This window comes from Nesoenas mayeri, assembly GCF_963082525.1.
Source record: "Nesoenas mayeri genome assembly, chromosome: 3".
Lineage (NCBI taxonomy): Eukaryota > Metazoa > Chordata > Aves > Columbiformes > Columbidae > Nesoenas > Nesoenas mayeri.
In genome coordinates, this window is record NC_137544.1 from 47,295,577 (window position 1) to 47,314,911 (window position 19,335).

Sequence of the window (19,335 nt, forward strand, 5' to 3'; positions counted from 1 at the left end):
ACCCTGAACATCTGCTTACCTACCAGAACCTTGTTAGGCTACATGCTGCACAACCCACAATGAAGAACTGGGGCCTATGAGCCTCCTTTACCATGGGGCAGCAGGAGTATTGCTGGCAGCCCCACCAGCCCCGAGGCTGCAGGTCCCTGACAGCAACCGCATGGGGAGAGGAGCCTGCAGCCAAGCAAACCGCAAAGAGAGACCTGGTGCTTCTGCAGAGAAAACACCTGTCAGCACTGCTTCAACCTCTGAACTGACACCAGGCAGGAGACAAGAGCCTCCTCACTCCCTGCTTGGTAAGTGCCAGGTTAAAGTTTGCTTTCCAGCTTTGTGGGCAGCTTTTCTTTCAGCCCTGTGCCACAAGAGTGTGTGGGAACAGCCTCTGCTCACTAAGGGCTCCGGTACGCCGCAGCCCTCTGCAAAGCTCGAGGATTTGGAGCGTTCAGTCTCTGTGAGCTCAGAGTCACTGTTGAATGTATTACTGGGAAGAAAACTTCAGTGTTCAGGTGTAAAGCTCATTTTGAAGCATTTGGGTACCAGTGACGGATAAGCAACACTTCCTAATAATAAGCCACAACCTACTTGCGCTGCAAAATATCAAGTGTTAAAGTGATTCTGCTGCAAGATATCTTTGCTCAGCACTTTGGGAGATTACATAAACTTACTTTCATCTCCAATAGTCGCTCTTGCCCTCTCAGACTATGGGCTTCTCTTTGCTTTCTGACCACAGCGATCCTGACTCTGCTGTCCCTCACAGTCAGCTGAATAACGCTGCCTCAGGGAAAGCTGCCGTAATCATTTCCATGATTATGAGAACCCAGCTTTCATCTGGCGAAACCACAGGATGCTGCACCCACCCTGCTTGAATCAGGATTGTGATACTGAAGTTGGAGCAGCAACCACAGAGTACAGAAACCACTCTGAGATAGCAAATGTTATTCCATCACGTTGGAGTGGCACGGAGCCAGAAGAACCAGCAGACATCATGGACTTTAAGCTGGGAGACAGGACACCAAGGCCTGAGAGAACAGAACAACACTTGAAACATGTTGACTGTAGATTTTTAAAGCCAGAAGAAACAGTCAGAGAAGCTGAGGATGGCGTGGTGCAGAGCACCAGTCAGGGATGTCAGGATACTCACTCTTGTGTTGATCCAAACAGTCTGTGGTTGAGTTGCAGCTGTGGTTGTCAACCTCAGGGGTGCCACACATTGCACTGAAGGGCCCCACAAGAGGTGACCATGAAAAGTTCACATAACCTATACAGCAAACCTTGAATAAAGCAAATTAAAAGTCCCACTAGTGGAAAAACAGGAGATTATCAATTGAGATAAGGTTGACAAACATGAACTAAAGACCATGCTGAACTTGACCAAGTGTTTTCAAAAATACCTTACAGCTGAACAAGAAGGAATATTGTTCAGAAATACTAAGTCGCATAGGAGCCCAAGTCCTGCTTTCAGAGTAGCTTGGCTATTGGGATGCTACACTGTACTAGGGGTCAGTGGGTTTGACCACACTTCTGAAGGCTGGATTTGGACTCCCAAGTGACTAATGGCAAAAAATGGTTATCATTTTTCCCCTCAGAAGTCCTACCTGTTCCCCCATGGGTAACTTAGATGTGGGGAAAGCTGTCACAGGGAAAGGTGCTTTAAGGCTGCCAGTGTCAAACTGGGCTGCTGGGCTTTGTCAGGGCCTGTCAGCGAGTCGGACTCCAGCAGCTGCCCAGTGCACAAAGACACAGCAGCACTGCTGTGGGCTGAGGCCAGAGGCTCCAGTCCCACCATGAATAAAAATCCAGAAGGCAGAAAGCCCTGAGCTTCCCGGATAAAACTGAGCTCTGGTAGGTGCTGTAGCCTTTTGAGTAGGGAGAGACACATTTTACTTAGGGAGCTTACCGTTGCTTTGCTAAACTGAAGGGTGATGTTATATACTATGCATATTTGCCACAGTCTTCTTTCCTTCCCTAACAATGCTGTTACCAGCAGAGAACAGACAACATTTCTGGTGGGTGGTGCACCTCCTGCCAGTGGCCTTCCTTGGCGAGATGCTGCTGTGGGACTTCTTGGGGGAAGCTGGACGCACACCGGGCTGCAGGTGGCTACATATCATAGAAATACACAGGCGAGGTTGCCTTGGCCACGCCGGCCAGGCAGCAGGCAAGCTAAAAGCCAAGAAAGTTGTTCCAGGGAAAAGAAAGAAAAGCTTAATCTTAGTAAAAATATAGTCGCTGAGAACTGGCAGGGTCAGGGTCAGATTGGGTTACGTGTTGTATAAGCTCCCATTATACAAGCCAAGGCAGAGGTTTTCCCAGGACTATTCAATCCTGCTTTCTCTTGCTCTCTCATTCCTTCCTTCTCACTGTCCCTTCTCCTGATGCTTGCTTGGACATCAAACAGGTCAGCCCAAGTGCTTCCAATGCTGTGATGTAGGAGATCACACAAATCACTTGGTCTTTAAGTAAAATATGAGTGTGGGAGCCTATGAGTCAACCTAAAAGAACTCATGTGAGTAGCTGCAATAAAGGCAGCTCCTTATATGTTGTTTATCTGTGTGACAAAAACCAAACAAACAACAACAAAAACACAAAAAAACCCAAACAAACTCCAAAAGAAAACAACAAAAAACAAACACAACACTTATAATGCACTAGGGACAGAGTTCACTGTAATGCAGAGCAATCAGAGCCCAGGGCCTCACTGCAAGCATCACTTAGACCTGTGCTCTCTGGAGAACAACAGCAAACAGTGCTGAGGTGGCTCCTCCGTCCCATTCACCCTAAGATTCTGTTTTTCCATGAAGCAGCATCATATCAATGGCAAATTAATATCTTTGCAAGCACTCATCAGCCCTCTCTTGGCATCCCAGCACACACACTTCAGGTGGATGTTCTGAAAGCATCTTCAGGCTATTATTTTTTCTTCAATAGAGCAATGCAAAGTAAGACTGCTCCTCCAAACAGACTTCTAGAGTGTGTTTCCTCCTCCAGAAATAGCTGCCTTCAATCCCTCAACTCTCCTTTGCCAGATCACTTTAAATTCCCTGTTCTGATCACCTGGAGAAAAGCACCATTCACCAGGAGAAATGTGCAATTTCCAGAGCCAGAACTACAACATCCATTTGAAAACCTACTCCAGCACAGTGCAAACATGCTACTTTTGACATTTTTTCTCATTTCTACATTTTTGAGTAATTGCTCTCAACTCAGCACACTTCTGCAATACTTATAAGCTTATTTCTCCGGTTTCAACATTCTGACTCCAAGGCCCTAAAAAGCTGCTGAAATATATATTGACAACTCATCACAGTCTTCCAAAGAAAAAGAAATATGATATTGTACTGCAAACAGAAAATTCACTGGAATATTTAGAACCACAGAGAATATACAGATGCCCTAACAAATACAACTTGCTGCTTAATCAGTAAGAAGGGAAGATAATTATCTAAAGCAGTCTTTCCATGGCAGAGGGAAGCACAAAACAATAACCAAAACCCACTGGCGTTAGAGACTCCCAGCTGAGCCTTGCTCCTGTAGTAGGAAGAGAAGAACACACAGTTTTACCAGGAAACTGGAGAGCTTCAACTTTTCAGACCTGGCCAGTGTTAAAAAATACAACAGACTTCCTATTATACAATATTGGAACAGGTATAAGATACCTGTATCACTTTTATTTCCCTGTCCTCTGCTATAGACCCCTCTGAAAATCTTCAGTCTTTACCAGATCTGTCTTATAACTCTTCCTTGCAAAACCAAGACCCCCACTCCTTGTAGTCTGTTCTTCCTGCAGCACAATAAATTGCTGCGTCAAATGCTTGAAAAAAAAAAACCTGAATGAAGTCCAAAGGAATATTCTGACTGCCAGTGGCTGTTCTTTCTGTCTTAACCTAGATCAGTTTGACATAAGCCATTTACTTCATGGTTAACCCCAGAAAAATCCTTCAGGGAATATAAATTCATGCATTAATCCTGCTCACCAGTTCGGTTCCGCGTAGGTTTGGATGCAGGAGGTGCCGCATTGCAACCCCGACTCAAATTTACTGCTTCGAATGCTTTAACAAAACACCACTCTGGAGCCCTTTGTGATCCTCACACAAATTCTTTATTGCAGAGGAGAAAAAGAGACAACACTGTAAGTGCTGAGCATTACAATGAAACAGAAAGTAGCATTAAAGTTGCTCCGTGCTTAAAGCTGCCGTTTAAGCAGCTAATCTTGTTTCGGTTGAATGGCATGTTCATTACAGCAAATAAATCAGTAACGTGTAGGATTATTGAAGAGGAAAGACACATTAAACCAGTTTAGGGCATCGTATTGATTTTTTTTTTTAATGTCCAATTTAGCTTGGCGTTTTTCAACAGTCAGTTCTAATAAACACTTGTATAGCACAGATTAAGCAGGTGGGAATGCTGCCCAGAAAGAGTATTATGAATAACTTAAGGCACTGGTTTAATTGCAGCAATCCATGATACTTACCGTGCTGGCACCAGAGGGGAATTTTCAGTATTAAAAGTTAAAACTTCAACCAAGCTACTAGCTAGTGTCTATTATTAAATATTTTAAAGAGCTTTCCAATATTTTCACCTCAGATGGGAGTAGGGGAAGATTTCAGACTTTATTTAAGTGTTTAACTTATTTCCATCACTGATTTTTTTTTTTTTTTAAGAAACAATTAGCAGTTCATTCAATGCAACTTCGCATCTCTGACTCTGCAAAACATTGCAGCAGCATCCCTGCCGTCCTGCCACCCAGTCGGCCCTATTCTGTGCAGTCCCATTTGCAAGGAAGAAGCACAGAAGCAAAAAAAAAACCCAAGCCCAGCTCACACTTCAAGTAGCAGACTCATTTCAAAGCTATACTTTACTACAGAGTATTCCCCTATTACTTCCCCATTATGCCAGTTTCCTGGCACTATCCTTCCACAGGTCAGAGAAATTAGTAGGAGCAACTTGACCCAACATTGGAGGTGGCCCTGCTTGAGCAGAGGCTTGCACTAGGTGACCTCCTGGGTCTCAAAGTGGGACTGACAGGGGGAGAAGAAACACAGTTCAGGTTTAGGTGAAAGCCAAGTGTTGCCCAGTGCCAAAGAGCCTCGCCTCACCAATTTGTCTATGTCCATGTAGAGTGGAGATCCCTTGTAAAACACCAGTGATATTTGCAGTAAGGAAGTTCCTGTCCCGCACACCTTATGCAGACGCAATCAAAGCAAGGACTCGGCAAGAGACAAGGTTGATGAAACACCAGAATGTTTCCCAGAGAGGTGGTAGATGCCCCATCCCTGGAGACATTCCAGGCCAGGCTGGACAGGGCTCTGAGCAACCTGATCTAGTTGAAGGTGTCCCTGCTCATTGCAGGGAGGTTGGACTAGATGATCTTTGAAGGCCCCTTCCAACTCAAACTATTTTAAGATTCTACAAGTCTAAGTTGTTTTATCTGGGAGAAAATTGCAGCTTTTTCTTCACACATTATCCAGCACAAATCAAAAGTGTCCCAGGCAGCTCCTCGGGCCTCATAGCAGATGCCGGGGGAAACCAGTTTGGACCAGCACAAGTGCTGAAGCTGTGTGCCATAGCAGCAGACGCTGGCTGGACAGCTCCTAAAGCCCATACCCAGTCCTGGGTACAGATTGCACCAGAACCCATCCTGATGGCCAGCAGAGATGCGGGTATTTTTGTATTAAACACCTGCACTTGGAAAAGTTTATCACACAACTGGCTCTGGTCACCAATCATATCACCTCCTGTTTTCTCCCTTTACATGTTCTTTTTGCCTTGGATTAGACCAGGGTCTCAAGGATAGCAAACCACATTTCAGCTCTCAGAGTAACACAAGGCTGCTGGTTTGCCCATAAATCACCCTGGCTGACTCCAGCAAATAGCAACAGACACTGATGGCACCACTGGGAGCAGTAACGCTTCACAGAAGTTGCAGAATTTCTTGGCTTTGCTCTTCCGATGTGTAACTTTTTATACTGGCAAAAATACAGAAGGTGCACTCTGCACAGACTTATTGAAAATCAGACTAAAAATCGGTCCCAGAAGGAAAATTCACAATAAAACATGAACAAAAATTGGTAAGCTACCCCTATGCTCTGATTAGGAGAGCAGTGACTTTGCTGATCACACAAGTTAATTCCAGAGAAGCTCTAAATTCAGGTTATGAAAACTAATGTATAAATTAGCAGAAATGCAAGAAGATTTGATGGTACTTGATTAACTGGACAGAAAGCACCAGAAGCAAAACATTAGGAAACTGAAACCATTTTGTGATTGCAGCAGGCATTTTAAAAAGATGGAAAAAAGCAACCATTGCACAAAACACAACTATTTTTTGTTTGTTTTAAAGTACCCTGTTTAGTGCTAAACAGGAGCCTTCACTCAGCTTGAAACAGAACAAGAGCTTTGTAAAGAGCCTTTGAACCAGGATTACTTCAACAACATCCAGAGTATCACACGATTCAAGCACCCTCCCAGAAGAAAGCAGTTGCTTTTGGATAACTCAGAAGCAAGTCCCTGTTGCCATCCCACCCTGCACAGGCAGCCCACCCACGTGTCCCATCACAAACCAGTGAGGGACCTGGGCTCAGCTGCTCTGTCTCTCTGCTACCAGTCCCCAACCTCACCTCCACCAAGGAGCCAGAGCCCTCCGTTCTCAGCTCAGCTGCAACCAAGACCCCACTTGTACCCTCTTCTCTCAGGTTCTTCCATCCACCTGTGAACTTTTGCAGCCTCTCCCTCCAAAATGCTTTGTTCAAGTGTGCATCCAGATCCCCATTTCCACCCTCAATCACCCTCTGAGCTTCTGCTCCATGCACTGGGTAAATCCCCTGCTCCTCCCGCTTGCCCTTCTCCTGTACTTAATCCCTTCCAGGTCCCTCTCCCAAGCACACAGGCAACCAGAACCTTTCCCAGTTCTCCAGCTGAAGCCGCACCCCATGCACTGGCATCACAGCTTTCCCAGCCTTCCTGGAAGTCCCTCACAAGTGATGCACCAAGATTTGAACTTGCCTTCGAGATCTTCACATCCCACCTCTAGTCCACCTGGCTCCTACCGTGAGGCAAGACGGCCATCTCTCCATGGTAAAGCACCACACTGTCATTTTTAAAGAAATCTTCCAGCTCTAAAGCGATCCAACACCGTGCCGGCTGGAGTGGTGTAAGTGGCCAGGGCAGGCAGCAAAAATCCTCCCCACAAAGACAGCAAGTTGTCCCCACCAGCCTTACTCACTGCACCCATCCATACAACTCTTGTCACAACTAAGCGGAGCCTTTCCCCACACTTCAGCAGGCTGTGACTGTGCTCAAACTCCACCCGCTCTCAGCAGTTGTCCTTCATTTGTTCTGCAATTCAGCACAGCTTCGAAAAATCTTTCTGATGCTGTTTCCCTGCAAATAGCATAATGAGGAATAATAAGCAGGTGCTTCTGAACACAAACCCAGAACAGCAGGAGTAAAAAAGCTACTATAAATGAAGCAATTAAGTAACCACACCGTTCACTGTTTATTGACAATCTTTATTAGATCTTTCTGTGTTTAGAGTTTTCCTAGTAAGGATAAACATGAATCAAAGTGCTACCCCACAGTAAGAAAACTTTATTTGCACAAAAAGATACAAACAAATAGTATTTCAAAGTTCATCTCGTTTAGTAAATATAATACCAAAAAAGCCAAAAGTAAACCAAGATGATAGATTAGCAGCAAAAAGAATTCTAGTTCTCCTTCAACACAGTCTGTGTGCTTCTACATTTCTCTAGGAAACAGAGTATAAAGAGAATTCAATCAATTGATATATGAAATATCCTACCAAAAATATAATACTGTGTAAAGAAAGTTAGTAGTACAAAGTTGGGGGGGAAAGAGGAAAAAAAAAAAAAGGACAAAACAGTAGAAGTAAGAGTAAAAATCTCAAGCGTAAACTTTACTGCTGCTTTAAAATAAAAACCAACAAAAGTCACATGAGTATTTCCGTTTGGCTTAGCAGTCGGGACAAAAAAGAAAAGCTGATTTTTTTTTTTCTTAAAGTGCTTAACCACCATATCCAAAAGTAATGACTTTCAGACCTACTTAACATGAATGTGCTCAAAAAGCCACTGCTTACAGTATAAAAGCTGTCATTCTGAAATGCTGCGCATACAAACTGGCTTTATCTGCACGAATGAAAGATTGCTTTGAACAGCTCTCAATCATATGATGTCCCAAATCAATGTAATGCTATTAGAGCAGGCAGCTGAATAAGTCCCAGAAAGTTGAAGTTTAAGAATAATAGATATAAAAAATATATATTTTTTTAAAGGCAGCATGCCTCTCCCAGCCACAAGAAGGTAACTTCAAGAAACAGGCAAGAGAAACACAGCTTTATGTTATTGTTGTAAACTACCTAGAACAAACTGACTGTTGACCTAGTAATTCACATGTTTAACAGAGGAGATAAATACTTCTTACTGATAAAATACAAGGCAATCACATGGGTGAGACCAATCACTAACACAGTATTTTACTGAATATTAAACGTACTGTCAACTTGTCTTTAAAACCAACAGTGTGTCTTAACTAAAAAAAACAAACAAACCAACCAAAAAAAGAAAAACAAGAAAATAAATAACTTGAAGAGCTTTAGGACTGTTTTGTTACATGGTTATACATTTATTTGAGCCTTAGTGCAAAGGAAAAATTTCACATTCCAGGCTCCAAAGCAAGTCAAATACATAACACTGTTTCACAGGTTTTTTTGACAGGTATCAGACACACAGATCCCAAGATAATTTTAAGTTTTTAGCTGTAATCGCCATTCATTTTCATCTCAAAGTCAGAGAACACATTTAAAAATGGGTGCAAAGACTCCAGCATTCATTAACCCCAACTACAGCTATAAATCGTTTCAACCCCACCACTCTCCCAAATCAGGACTATCATAACCAAACTGAACCATCGCTATTGCTGCAGCTGGTGAATTGTGCTCGCAGCCCGTCATTAGCACTATCCATCCCCGCAGTTATTGCACTAATTTCTCTGTCAGCTTTGGAATCCAGCAAGCTTGAATTTGTTTACATTCATGTATTTCACAGGCCTAATTTTTTAAAAACTGTTTCTTGAAAGTCATCGATTGCCAACACAGTATCTTCATTGTCCTTCAGGACCATTTCTGAGTTAGAGAACCCTCTGGTTCATTTACTGCTAAAATACATATTATCTAGAAAAGGTAACTTTTCCCCTACAAAGTTCCTGTAAACACCTCTGTATTAAGCCACAGCAAGCTCTAGACCAGGCAATTCAGCATCTCCAGTGACTTGACTTTACCACACTTATTCTCTAAAAAAAACAACCTACAAAACAAAACACCTTTATAATTAAAAAGGAAATAACACCATAAACAAACAGTGAAGCATTCAGTTACCCAAGGAGACATGTATAATAAGCCTCTGAAAACGTAACGTTTGAAAAGCAATTATTTTAGTGGTTAAAGTGTGCAAATGACTAAATACGCCACCTCTTTGAGAGATAACTGAATACTGGAGTCATCAATGATTACTATCCAAGCCTAGCACTGGCAGTTCTGTTGCTTTTGTTGCTGGCTTTGGACATTATATATTACCACTTTCTCTGCATATTTCATGCCCCCTTTTTTTTTAAACAGATACCAGCAGCATGACTTTAGAGTGGTATAGGAAAGATGAGAACTTTTTCTTTATTAAAGGCTTCCTGTCCATCCCAAATCTGGCAAGACTGGGTATTATGTGGAATTAAACATAATGTTTCAAGCAGGAACATCAAATACTATTTCAGGCTGTCTGTCTATGAAAATCTCCTCAAAAAGATTCAGAATCTCAGGTTTCTGTGAAACAAATACAATAAATATGGAAAAATATCATGCAAAGAAAGTGTAGCTATTCTATTGATAAGTACAAAAGCTGAGAAACACAAAAAGCACCAGCTTCAGCCCAAGAATGAAAAAAACCACAGATTTTTCGAAACCAGAGTCCATACAGTGTCACACAGCCCTGCCTTGTCATGTTTGTTAATATCCTCACTTAGAAGTCAGACAGCATTTTGTTTAACTTGTGTTGCTCTGTATCATTACACTAAACCGTAATTAACTCCTCTTTTGTGCCGGCCTCATTCCAACACAATTGTACCCACTGTATACCAGCAGCAGTTCTCAGGTTTTGTTTTGCAGCTCAGCTGTATTTTTCTTGGATGTTCACAAGACTGGCATTTGACTGGATGCGCTTGGCTAGAAAGGGAAAAATTATATGAAAATTAAACACAAAGAATTCCACAAAACTAGTCTCTCCACTCCCTCTATTTATCCGACACAGACTTGCAAACAGCTTTCTGTTCACGTCCAGAAACTTTAATGAAAAGATAAGGCTGAAGCTCTTTACTACTCTTCTTCAGGGGACAGCAGCAGACTAATAGTCGCTATTAGCACCGTCAGCACAGCTGCAGGCAGAGCTGGCTGGGCCTCCGCTCCCACTAGAGCCAAGCGAGTCCCTGGCACCACCCAACCCCAACAGTGAAACGCCAGCACCACCACTTACGCAAAATGAGTATCCGTTTCTTCTGCTTTGAGTGAAGGAAGCTGCTGAGATAGAAAACAACAGGTAGGAAGAGAATAAAGGATGAAACTGCAATCACGGGGACTGTATCACTGCAGGGAACAGAGCAGTTGAAAGTCCGGCTCCAAAGCTTCCGAGTGATGTTCATCTAAAAGGAAAACAGAAGCAAGCTGTGAAAACACATGCAGTTTTGCCGTGCAGTGTGGCAAACACTTAGGCCTCAAGACATTCAAGTGTTCAAATATAACCTCAGAAAACACCACTTTCACAGATCTCTCCCCAGAAGCAAGCAAATCCCTGGAAACGTAGAAACAGACAATTCGAACGAAGCCAAGATTTCACATTAAAACTTTCATAAGTTTCAAGAACAGACTGCACTCAAATACACTGCAGACACAGCCACATGTCTGTTTCCCAGAGAACTCACTGCCAGCCTGCGGGGACAGGGCTAATCCCACACTTTTGACAGCGCTCCTTTTGCCCAGCCACTTAAAACCCCACAATATAACAAAGCTCTTCCAAACATATGTTGCCAATGCTGAGGACCCCTAGAAACAGCTGCTGTAATAAGGAATCAATTATTACACTGGCTAGAACAATAGCAGTAAAGCTTCACATTAAAAGCCAGAAGATTAAGAGGTTTTTGTTGTGTTTGTTTTTTGGTGTTTTTTTTTTTAAATCCATCCCCTCCGCAGCAACAAGAAATTAAAGTGCAGCTACTCAAACTAGAACATGCTTGGGTGATCAGGAGCTTCAGTCACACTCCTGCTGCACTGCCTGAGGACAGGACCCAGCAAGACAGCCCCACTGAGCTGCCTTCCCCCCACAGGACATCAGCCTGCCAAAGGCACTGCTGCTCCCGCTGTCCCACGTCAAAAGGGAAAAGGCAATCCCTAGCAAGACAAGTGCAAATAGCTCGGATTAATAAAGGCTTCTGTGACAAGCTCTCCCTGCCGAGTATTAATAACTACTTACTGCATCTTCCACATCGATGCACAAGTGCGCGGAATGCCCAGACTCACCACCTTGCCTGTTCATCCTTTGCAAGTGGTTATACAGGTCATTCAACATTGTGTAGGTTTCATTGCAGTTTTTACACACTTCTGTGTAGTTATTTGGTGACAGAGAGATGGCTTGTCCCTAGGGTTATAAAAACAGCATTAATAAAGATTTTAAGACATTATAAAGAAAAAAAAAACACCAACACAACTTAAAAACTGGAGACAAGCTTGAACCTGAATCCAGATTTCTAACATCCTGGATTGAGTAGAGGCCCAGACAGACAAAACACATGAGCATGCAGGAGGAAAAGGGAACAACTCTAATTCATTAGGGACAGGATCCACTTCCTGCAGATTATGCATCTCAAACTCCTCCCTGAACTAGCGTTTGTTTTTTGGGTTTGTTTGTTGTTTTCTGGTTTTGTGGGTTTTGGTTTTTTTGGTTTGGTGGGTTTTTTGTTTTTTTTGGGGGGAAGAAGGGCTGTTTTTGTTAGGATTTGGGTTTTTTTTTTTTCCCCTTCTTTTTTACCATGTATTTTTAAAGTACCAATTCCCAGAAGGTTCCTTAATACTGTGTTTTGTTTCTCATTTGCCCATACCTAACAAGTAACTGTTGTTGCTGCTGAGGTATACTGACAGGGATAGACTCTGCCATAGTAAGTAATTATTTTCATCTGTGGCCTTCACCATCCTGAATGAAACACAACACACCTGAAAACAATAGTACAATCTCTAAAGATATTCCAACCCAGTAATGCTTATATCAGCTACCCACTGAGTTAAGTTCTAGTGCCAACACTTGAGCTGATCAATAGGCCAGTCCACACTGCTCCTGGCCAAGGCCTATAAAGGCACATTTCCCAGACATAATAATAAGGCAAGCAGACAGCTTCCTCAGAGATTGTCTCATACCTATCATTTCCCATTTTTACCACTGAATGATCCCGGCACATGGCCAATTTCCGTTTGAAATTGAATACATGCCATTTCTTAGGTAATTTAGGGCGTTTTCTTTGGGGACAATTACCACATTTATTTCATAAAGTGAATTATATTGACTTGGCAATATGGACAAACTTTATCTACCCATAACTTTATTAGCCAAAAGAATTGTCATAATGATTTAAGATACTGGTCTTTCTGAACTAGTCTATATTATCAAAAGGCTATTTGAAGATTGAATTATTAAGTCAGAAGACAACGGTTCTGCAAACAGGTAAAAAAAGAGACTTGCAGCATGCAGACATGATGTTTCTTACTAGATCATTACCAGCTACTGTGAATTCAGAAGTTCTGATGTGGAGTAGCATTGCAATTACATATAAAATTACGTCAAGGTGAATATCAATTAGAATTAATTTTGGACTTCAATCTGTAAACATCTACATTTTACAGATTGTTGCTTTATCTTCCTAAAATTCACAAATTCACCAGCAGTTTATTTGTCTAATACATATCTGCAGTTTATTCAGCACAAATAAGATTTCGCTAGCAATTAGAGGATTTAGTGTTTCTCTCAAATACACAGCACAAATACCTGAAGGTTATGTTCAAAACATGTCAGAGATTTATTGAATAAATCCAGGAATTCTACAGTAGAATTCGATAATCCCTCACTGCTGTTCTTTAAACAATCTGTCAAAGAAAAAGAAAAACATCAGGATATTCTAATTTCTAACATTTCCACAGCCAACAAGCCTCAGACACTCCACTCTTGCAAAAAGAGCTCTCGACTATAAAAGATGGGTCTAGTCAACACTGCGCTTCCCTTATCTGCCTGCCAGTGATGTCTCAGACCCGCTGACCTAACTCTTCATCGAAAATATATTTCAGAATTAATTTGCCTTGATTAAGTGAAAGATGAAGACTATCATCAAGAGCTTTCTGAAGAGGGGGTCTGAATTATCTTTGGACTTTAAGATAAAACAAGACATTACTTTTATTTTCTACCCTGCAAATCTGGCTTTGCCCAGCAACAGTAACAGCCATTATGTGAACACAGAAGCAGCGGAGATGAAACAGCATCCAGGAAAAAGCTAGACCATGAATGCAACAGCAGAATCAGAGTGTAGGTTATTACTGTTTAAGAAAAGAGCTGACTGTTTCACTAGCCTCAAGGTTAGATCTGGGGCTTTCTCCCCCACCACAGGCTCAACCTTATCATGTTACTGCTTCCATCCATCACACCCCACTTCAGGTGCTCTAACCAGACAGACTCTTGAAAACAAACCAACCAACCAGTGGTTTCGAAATTTAGATGTTCAGCAACAGCACTGTGAGAGCAAGCCAACACCCTAGAAAATTCTCCCAAAAGAAAGAAGCACCATCAGTGTTGAGGGCAAGCATTATGCAGCTGGATGCCAGGCAGGCAGCACAGGGGTCACAAGCTCAGCACAGCAGGACAGCACAGACCACAGAGCTCCTCCTGTGCTGCCTCTCCAGTCTTCACACAGCTCAGGCTCACAAACGAAAACAAACTCTCTTCTGAGCTCTCAAGGGACTCTGCAGACAACCCAGCACCTTTAATACTCAACTGCATAGTGCTATTTCCCGTTTTCTAGTGCACCTCTAGTGCAGGGTCCCGCTTCCTACACCAGGGAAATGGCAAAAAGCCACAGTTTAGCTGAAAGTGTGGAACAGCAGTATCAGCGTGGGGACAGTGAGGCACAGGGATAGACTTGGACACTCTCCACCCATAAAATGAAACCAAAAGCACAGCTGTGGAGGCAGATACTGTTCAACGTGTAAGCATCCCAGAGTTACCGACTTTATTAACAAACAAGGAAAAGTTTCTTAGGTAAGTTTTTTTAAAAAATGGGAAGACAGAAAAACAGAAGAAACCACAATGAAGCTAAGGAAAGTCTCCAGCAAGATCTGTGAATCACAAAGAAAACCAGCAAGACCACCTTTTGAAATAACAGCCTAAAATAAGTATTTATGTGACGACTAAGTTTTTCAACAAACTAGTGCCCTCAGATTTTGGCAGTATACCTTAGAGAGTAAAAAGCTCTGGTACCCTTCATTGAAGTGGCTCTAGTTTAGGATTGTCATGTTATCTACTGACTGTATTTAAATAAATACATACAATTCTGACCTGTGCAAATTTTAGGGGCTAAGTCATAACAGTAGCATAACACAGAATGAATCACGTACTTGCACAGTTGGCTGCCTCCCAGGTTTCATTAAAAAACTCAGAAAGGGTCACAACTAGCTGCAGCCTGTCTGAGGTCAAGATGCTTTTGGCACAGTTGTGGCTCTCAGAAGAATTCTAGAAGAAAAAGGAAACAACAACAACAACAAAGCAATTAAATGTTAAAAATACAAAGGGGAAATTTTAAAATGTATTTTAGGCAAGCACAGCTAAACAATCACAATGCATTACACTGATATTTCTAGAATAGGCAGAGCAGAACTGACGGAACAATAAAAATCTTTGATCCCCCATTTCACAGTATGAGCAACACAGCACATGGTCTTTGAAGACCTACTAGGACTGCACGAAAGTCAGTCAAAAATGTGTGACTGCGATAAAAAAAAAAAGCAAGCAGAGAGACAGGGCCTCATCTGGCAGGTAGCTGATACTCATCCATTTCTGGGCCGCTGCTCCAGGAGCCAGCTCAAGGCACATGCAGCCAGACAGAAGGACGGGGTCATTCTCATTGGGCTGAAGGGACATTTGAAGAAGCTGAACCAACAGACTGGTCTCAAAACAAAACAAACTCAAACAACAGAAAGCAACCTCCAAAACCACTGTACCAATGTACTCTATCAGCAGCAAACTTCTCCTCGGTGCAGCAATACTAGAAGCACAGCCCTCTGTGAAGCAGCACCCGCTCCCCCAAGCCTATGGCCAGGCCAGGCTCTGGTCCCCCACACTAGGCAGGTCCCAAGCTCATCTGCCTCAGCCACCCAGCGCACCCCATACCCAAAGCGGGGACCGGAACAAATCTTCCAGCCACTTATTCTCTGGACTAAGCTCATAAAAAAAAATAGAGAGCAACTATAAAAGCAGTTACGGAATGAACAGGAAGCATCCCTATCACAATTCAGAACCATGTTTTTCTCCTTCAAAGCTTTATTTTCTCCCGCAGACAACTGATACGAAACCACAACCTTCAGTCATCTGACTCCTATGCTCTAACTCCTGGTTTCTGGCTGCTAAATTGACTCCAGCACCCCTCAAAACTGCTAAAGCTGCCAAAAACCTTTTTGATGTAACATGGGACATAAAAGAAAATCTCTTTAACAAGAAACATGTTGCTTAAAAAGCTTTATGAGAGATCTAGTTTCTGCCTCTCTTTGTTAAAACACATTTACTTTTTAAATAAGAAGCTTCCCTTGGAGACTCAACTGCAGAAGTCAAATGTTGCCACATCTGCTAACTCCTACGTCCACCCGCTTTCATATCTACTAAATTACAATCAGATATGCAAGGAAGTTGTTGATGCAGGAAACTCTCTGGTTGCTTCATGAAGGTCTTTAGCTGTGAAACTTCCTCACCAGCTGGACTCATGAGTGGGGAAAAAACACTTTAAATCCAAAACTTAATCAAGTAGACCTATACAACTCTTTGAATATGTTTGCTCAATTTACTCTTTAATTATCCTACTGAGGAGGATTATACACTTCAGAGAAGTCCAAAACTTAACTTGGCTGCTACTTTCACATCACACTGTAACTGTTATAGGATGGCAAAGATAACATCATCAGATACAGCACAGCAGCTGCAACAAGTTCATATATATTCTAAGTACTAGGACATGTTTTGCAACCTAACCCTAGCCAAATCATCATCCTGAAAGCACCCAAGAGAATTACATACTCAGTTTCTCACTTTCACATTACATGGTTACTGGTATGGAACAGATTCAGTATGAGAAACAGACTACAGGTTTGCAAACTAAAACAAGAGGCCACTAGCTAGGTATTTGCCTTGGAGAGGACAATTATCAAATGAAAGTCCATGCACTTTTCCAATACAAGCACAAGGGTAGTGAGGGGAAACAGGCAGACAACACATCAAAACCAGAAAGTGATAGTTCTTCACACAACAGGTAATTAAGCTGTGAAATGGCTTGCAGCAGGATACTGATGCATCAGAAGTTTACCTGGGTTTAAACAGCAAACAATTTTTCCTTATCAAAGGCGATTCTAAATACAGCTTCAGAAATCTCTAGACTGGAAGCACCATCCAGGGGACACACTACTATAAACTTGCTGGCTGCTTGTACCCTTACCAGGGCACCCACTTCCAGCCACCATCACATAACAGACAAAGGTCCTTTGGTCTGATCCACTATTGTCACCCTCACATCATCCCAGGGACTAACTTTTACAAATGGATAAACTGGATAAGAAAATGCAAAACTAGTCATGAAACATCTCCAGCACTAAGAAAGGTAAAAAAAAAAAAACAAAAACCAACCCAAACCAAAAACAACCAACCAACCAATACAACATATATGATCAAGAGTCTGAAGGATGTAAAGACAAGACCCAGCTTCAGTCAAGATTTCCCAGGAGTGAGGTCCACAGGCTCCAGCCAGCACTCAGGACTTCTAGTTTGCTGCCACACACTCCTACCAACTTTGGAACCAAGAACACTGTGACATGGCTCCCAACAGACAAACGTGCATCACTCGCCACAGCTTCAGAGACCATCAATTTTCCACGAAGCACTGGGCAACTAAGCTCTGGCAGCATTCCTCATTAGCGCTTTAGCCATTGCTTAATCAGCAAGAACAACTCGAGTTTTTCCGCTTGCACAGAGGAGCAAAGCTTTTTTCTGCTGGTGGAGCTACTTGCCTGTAACCACGCCAGGAGCTGCCCTCACAGACCATGCCACACCACCAGGCAGCAGAAGGACAACATCACTGCTTCCCAAACATCCCCAGCGCCCATTAAACCAGCTTCCCCCCCACGGTGGGGCTGACAGTGTGTGAACTGACCTGGGGATCCACATACCCAACACGAGGGTGCTCCGCTGGCCACACCAGTGTCGGGGGTCTCACCACCACACACACAGAGCTGGCCAGACACCCACTGTCACGCCGCGGGGGAGGCCGAAGCAGCGGTACCCAGGGGCGAGATCACTGGCGCACGGCTCAGCTGTGCGCTGCTACAGAACTTACGCGACTGGAGGCCCGAAGGGAACAGCCCAGGACCCCCAACCCGCCACCGCTGCGGGGAGAGCCCCGGCCCCGGGCAGCCTCGCACCCCGCTTCGCCCGCCCGGCCCCGGCCCTGCGGACGCACCCCGACGGCGCGGGCGATGTCGCCATACTGCTCGAGGAGGCGGCGGTAGTGGCGGTGGCAGGCCTGGCAGAGCCGCACCGGGCGGGCGTGGCTGCCCAGGCAATCCGTCAGCGCCGCGCTGCCCTCCGCGAAGGCGGCGAGGAGGCGGCGGCACTCGGGCTCCAGCTCGGGCAGGTCGCCGGGCAGCCCCGCGCCCCACAGCTCCCCCACCAGCCCCTCCGCCTCGCCCAGCGCCTCCAGCGCCAGGGGCCGGCGCGTCTCCCCGGCGGAGGCGGCGGGGCCGAGAGCGAGCGCCAGGGCGGGCAGTAACGGCAGTAACGGCAGCAGGCACCGCAGCGGCGCCATGGCGGCCGCGCCGAGGAACCGGAAGCGCCGCGCCGGCAAACAGCCCGCCTCCGCCGCGGGATGCCGCCGCTCATTGGCAGCGACAGGGAGTGGGCGGGGAAATGGGCGGGGCCAAGGCGGGCGGCCCCGAGGGCTGGCGGGACGGGGAGGGGAATAGCGGGAGGGGGTTGCCCGTCCCTGGATGCGGCTGGGGGGTGTCCCCGGGACACGGCTGGGGGGTGTCCCTGGGGCGCGGCAATGGGGTGTCCCCAGGCTCGGGGGTGGCACCCGCGAGGGTGCACCTGACTCGAAACGCGTTGTGCTCCATGGGCAGCGCGGTTTCTGTGCCGTGTATTTCAACCGTCTTCGTCCGAAAAGGGGATTTAACAGTGTCTGTCACATGGGAAGTGGCTTTGAAATGTGCTGAAAATACAGCAACAACTAGAAAAAAAAATCCCCAAAACAGAGTTGATGAGGAAGGAATAAACTGCATCTTTCTACAGACAAAGTATTTCCCACATTTTATCTCAAGCTGGGCACCTTTGTAGGTACCTGGCCCCAAACTTTCCCATGGCCACTTCCAGATAAAACTGCAGCCACCAAAGGAAAACTCCTTCCAGAGCAGGAGGAGCAAGTACAGCAGCAGGTGACCCCCTTGCTGGGGGCTATAGTGCCAGGCCCTCCTTGACCTCCTGCCTGTCCCATGTTACTCAAGCCCCTTCCAGTCATCTCAATGGGCTTTTGACTCAGTCTGGGTTTCTTGATGCTTTGATGACATGCACATCAGAGAGGCAGAGCAGTGCCCTGCGTCTCCACGGTGCTTTGGGAACAACAGAGCCAGGCAGGTACGGACACATCCATTTCTTGCAGCTGGTTCAGTACGGGACATGTGGTACCAGTGACAGGAGGCAGTGCTGGCTCGCGATGGTGTGATGGTTGTGGCAGCTGCCAGGAGTTCAGCACTGTTTGAACTGGCTCCCCATGTCCAACTGTACTCAGCACAACCAGCTCTGTGTCACCTGGTCCACCTGGTCAGATGTCACAGCATGGAAACATCCAGGATGGACGTGCTGTTGGGTCAAAACATGACAGAAAAGGTGATGATGAAGATGCCATCAGACAGGCAAAGAGGACCCATTAGAGAGCAGCTGACTTCACTGGGTGGGCTGAACACCTCAGCTCCAAAGAAATGCCTTTCAAAGTGAT

At 44.6% G+C, this 19,335-nt stretch overlaps 1 protein-coding gene across 1 annotated transcript; it reads right to left on the reverse strand.

Moving 5' to 3' along the window:
* Positions 1-7,438: 7,438 nt before the first annotated feature.
* On the reverse strand, positions 7,439-18,150 carry OSTM1 (osteoclastogenesis associated transmembrane protein 1; the record flags this gene model as incomplete). Its single annotated transcript, XM_080341643.1, has 6 exons — positions 7,439-10,225; positions 10,533-10,698; positions 11,526-11,690; positions 13,089-13,186; positions 14,705-14,819; positions 17,806-18,150. The coding sequence occupies 6 exons, from the start codon at positions 18,148-18,150 to the stop codon at positions 10,170-10,172; spliced, it is 945 nt and encodes a 314-aa protein (XP_080197769.1). The 3' UTR covers positions 7,439-10,169.
* Between the last annotated feature and the right edge of the window lie 1,185 nt (positions 18,151-19,335).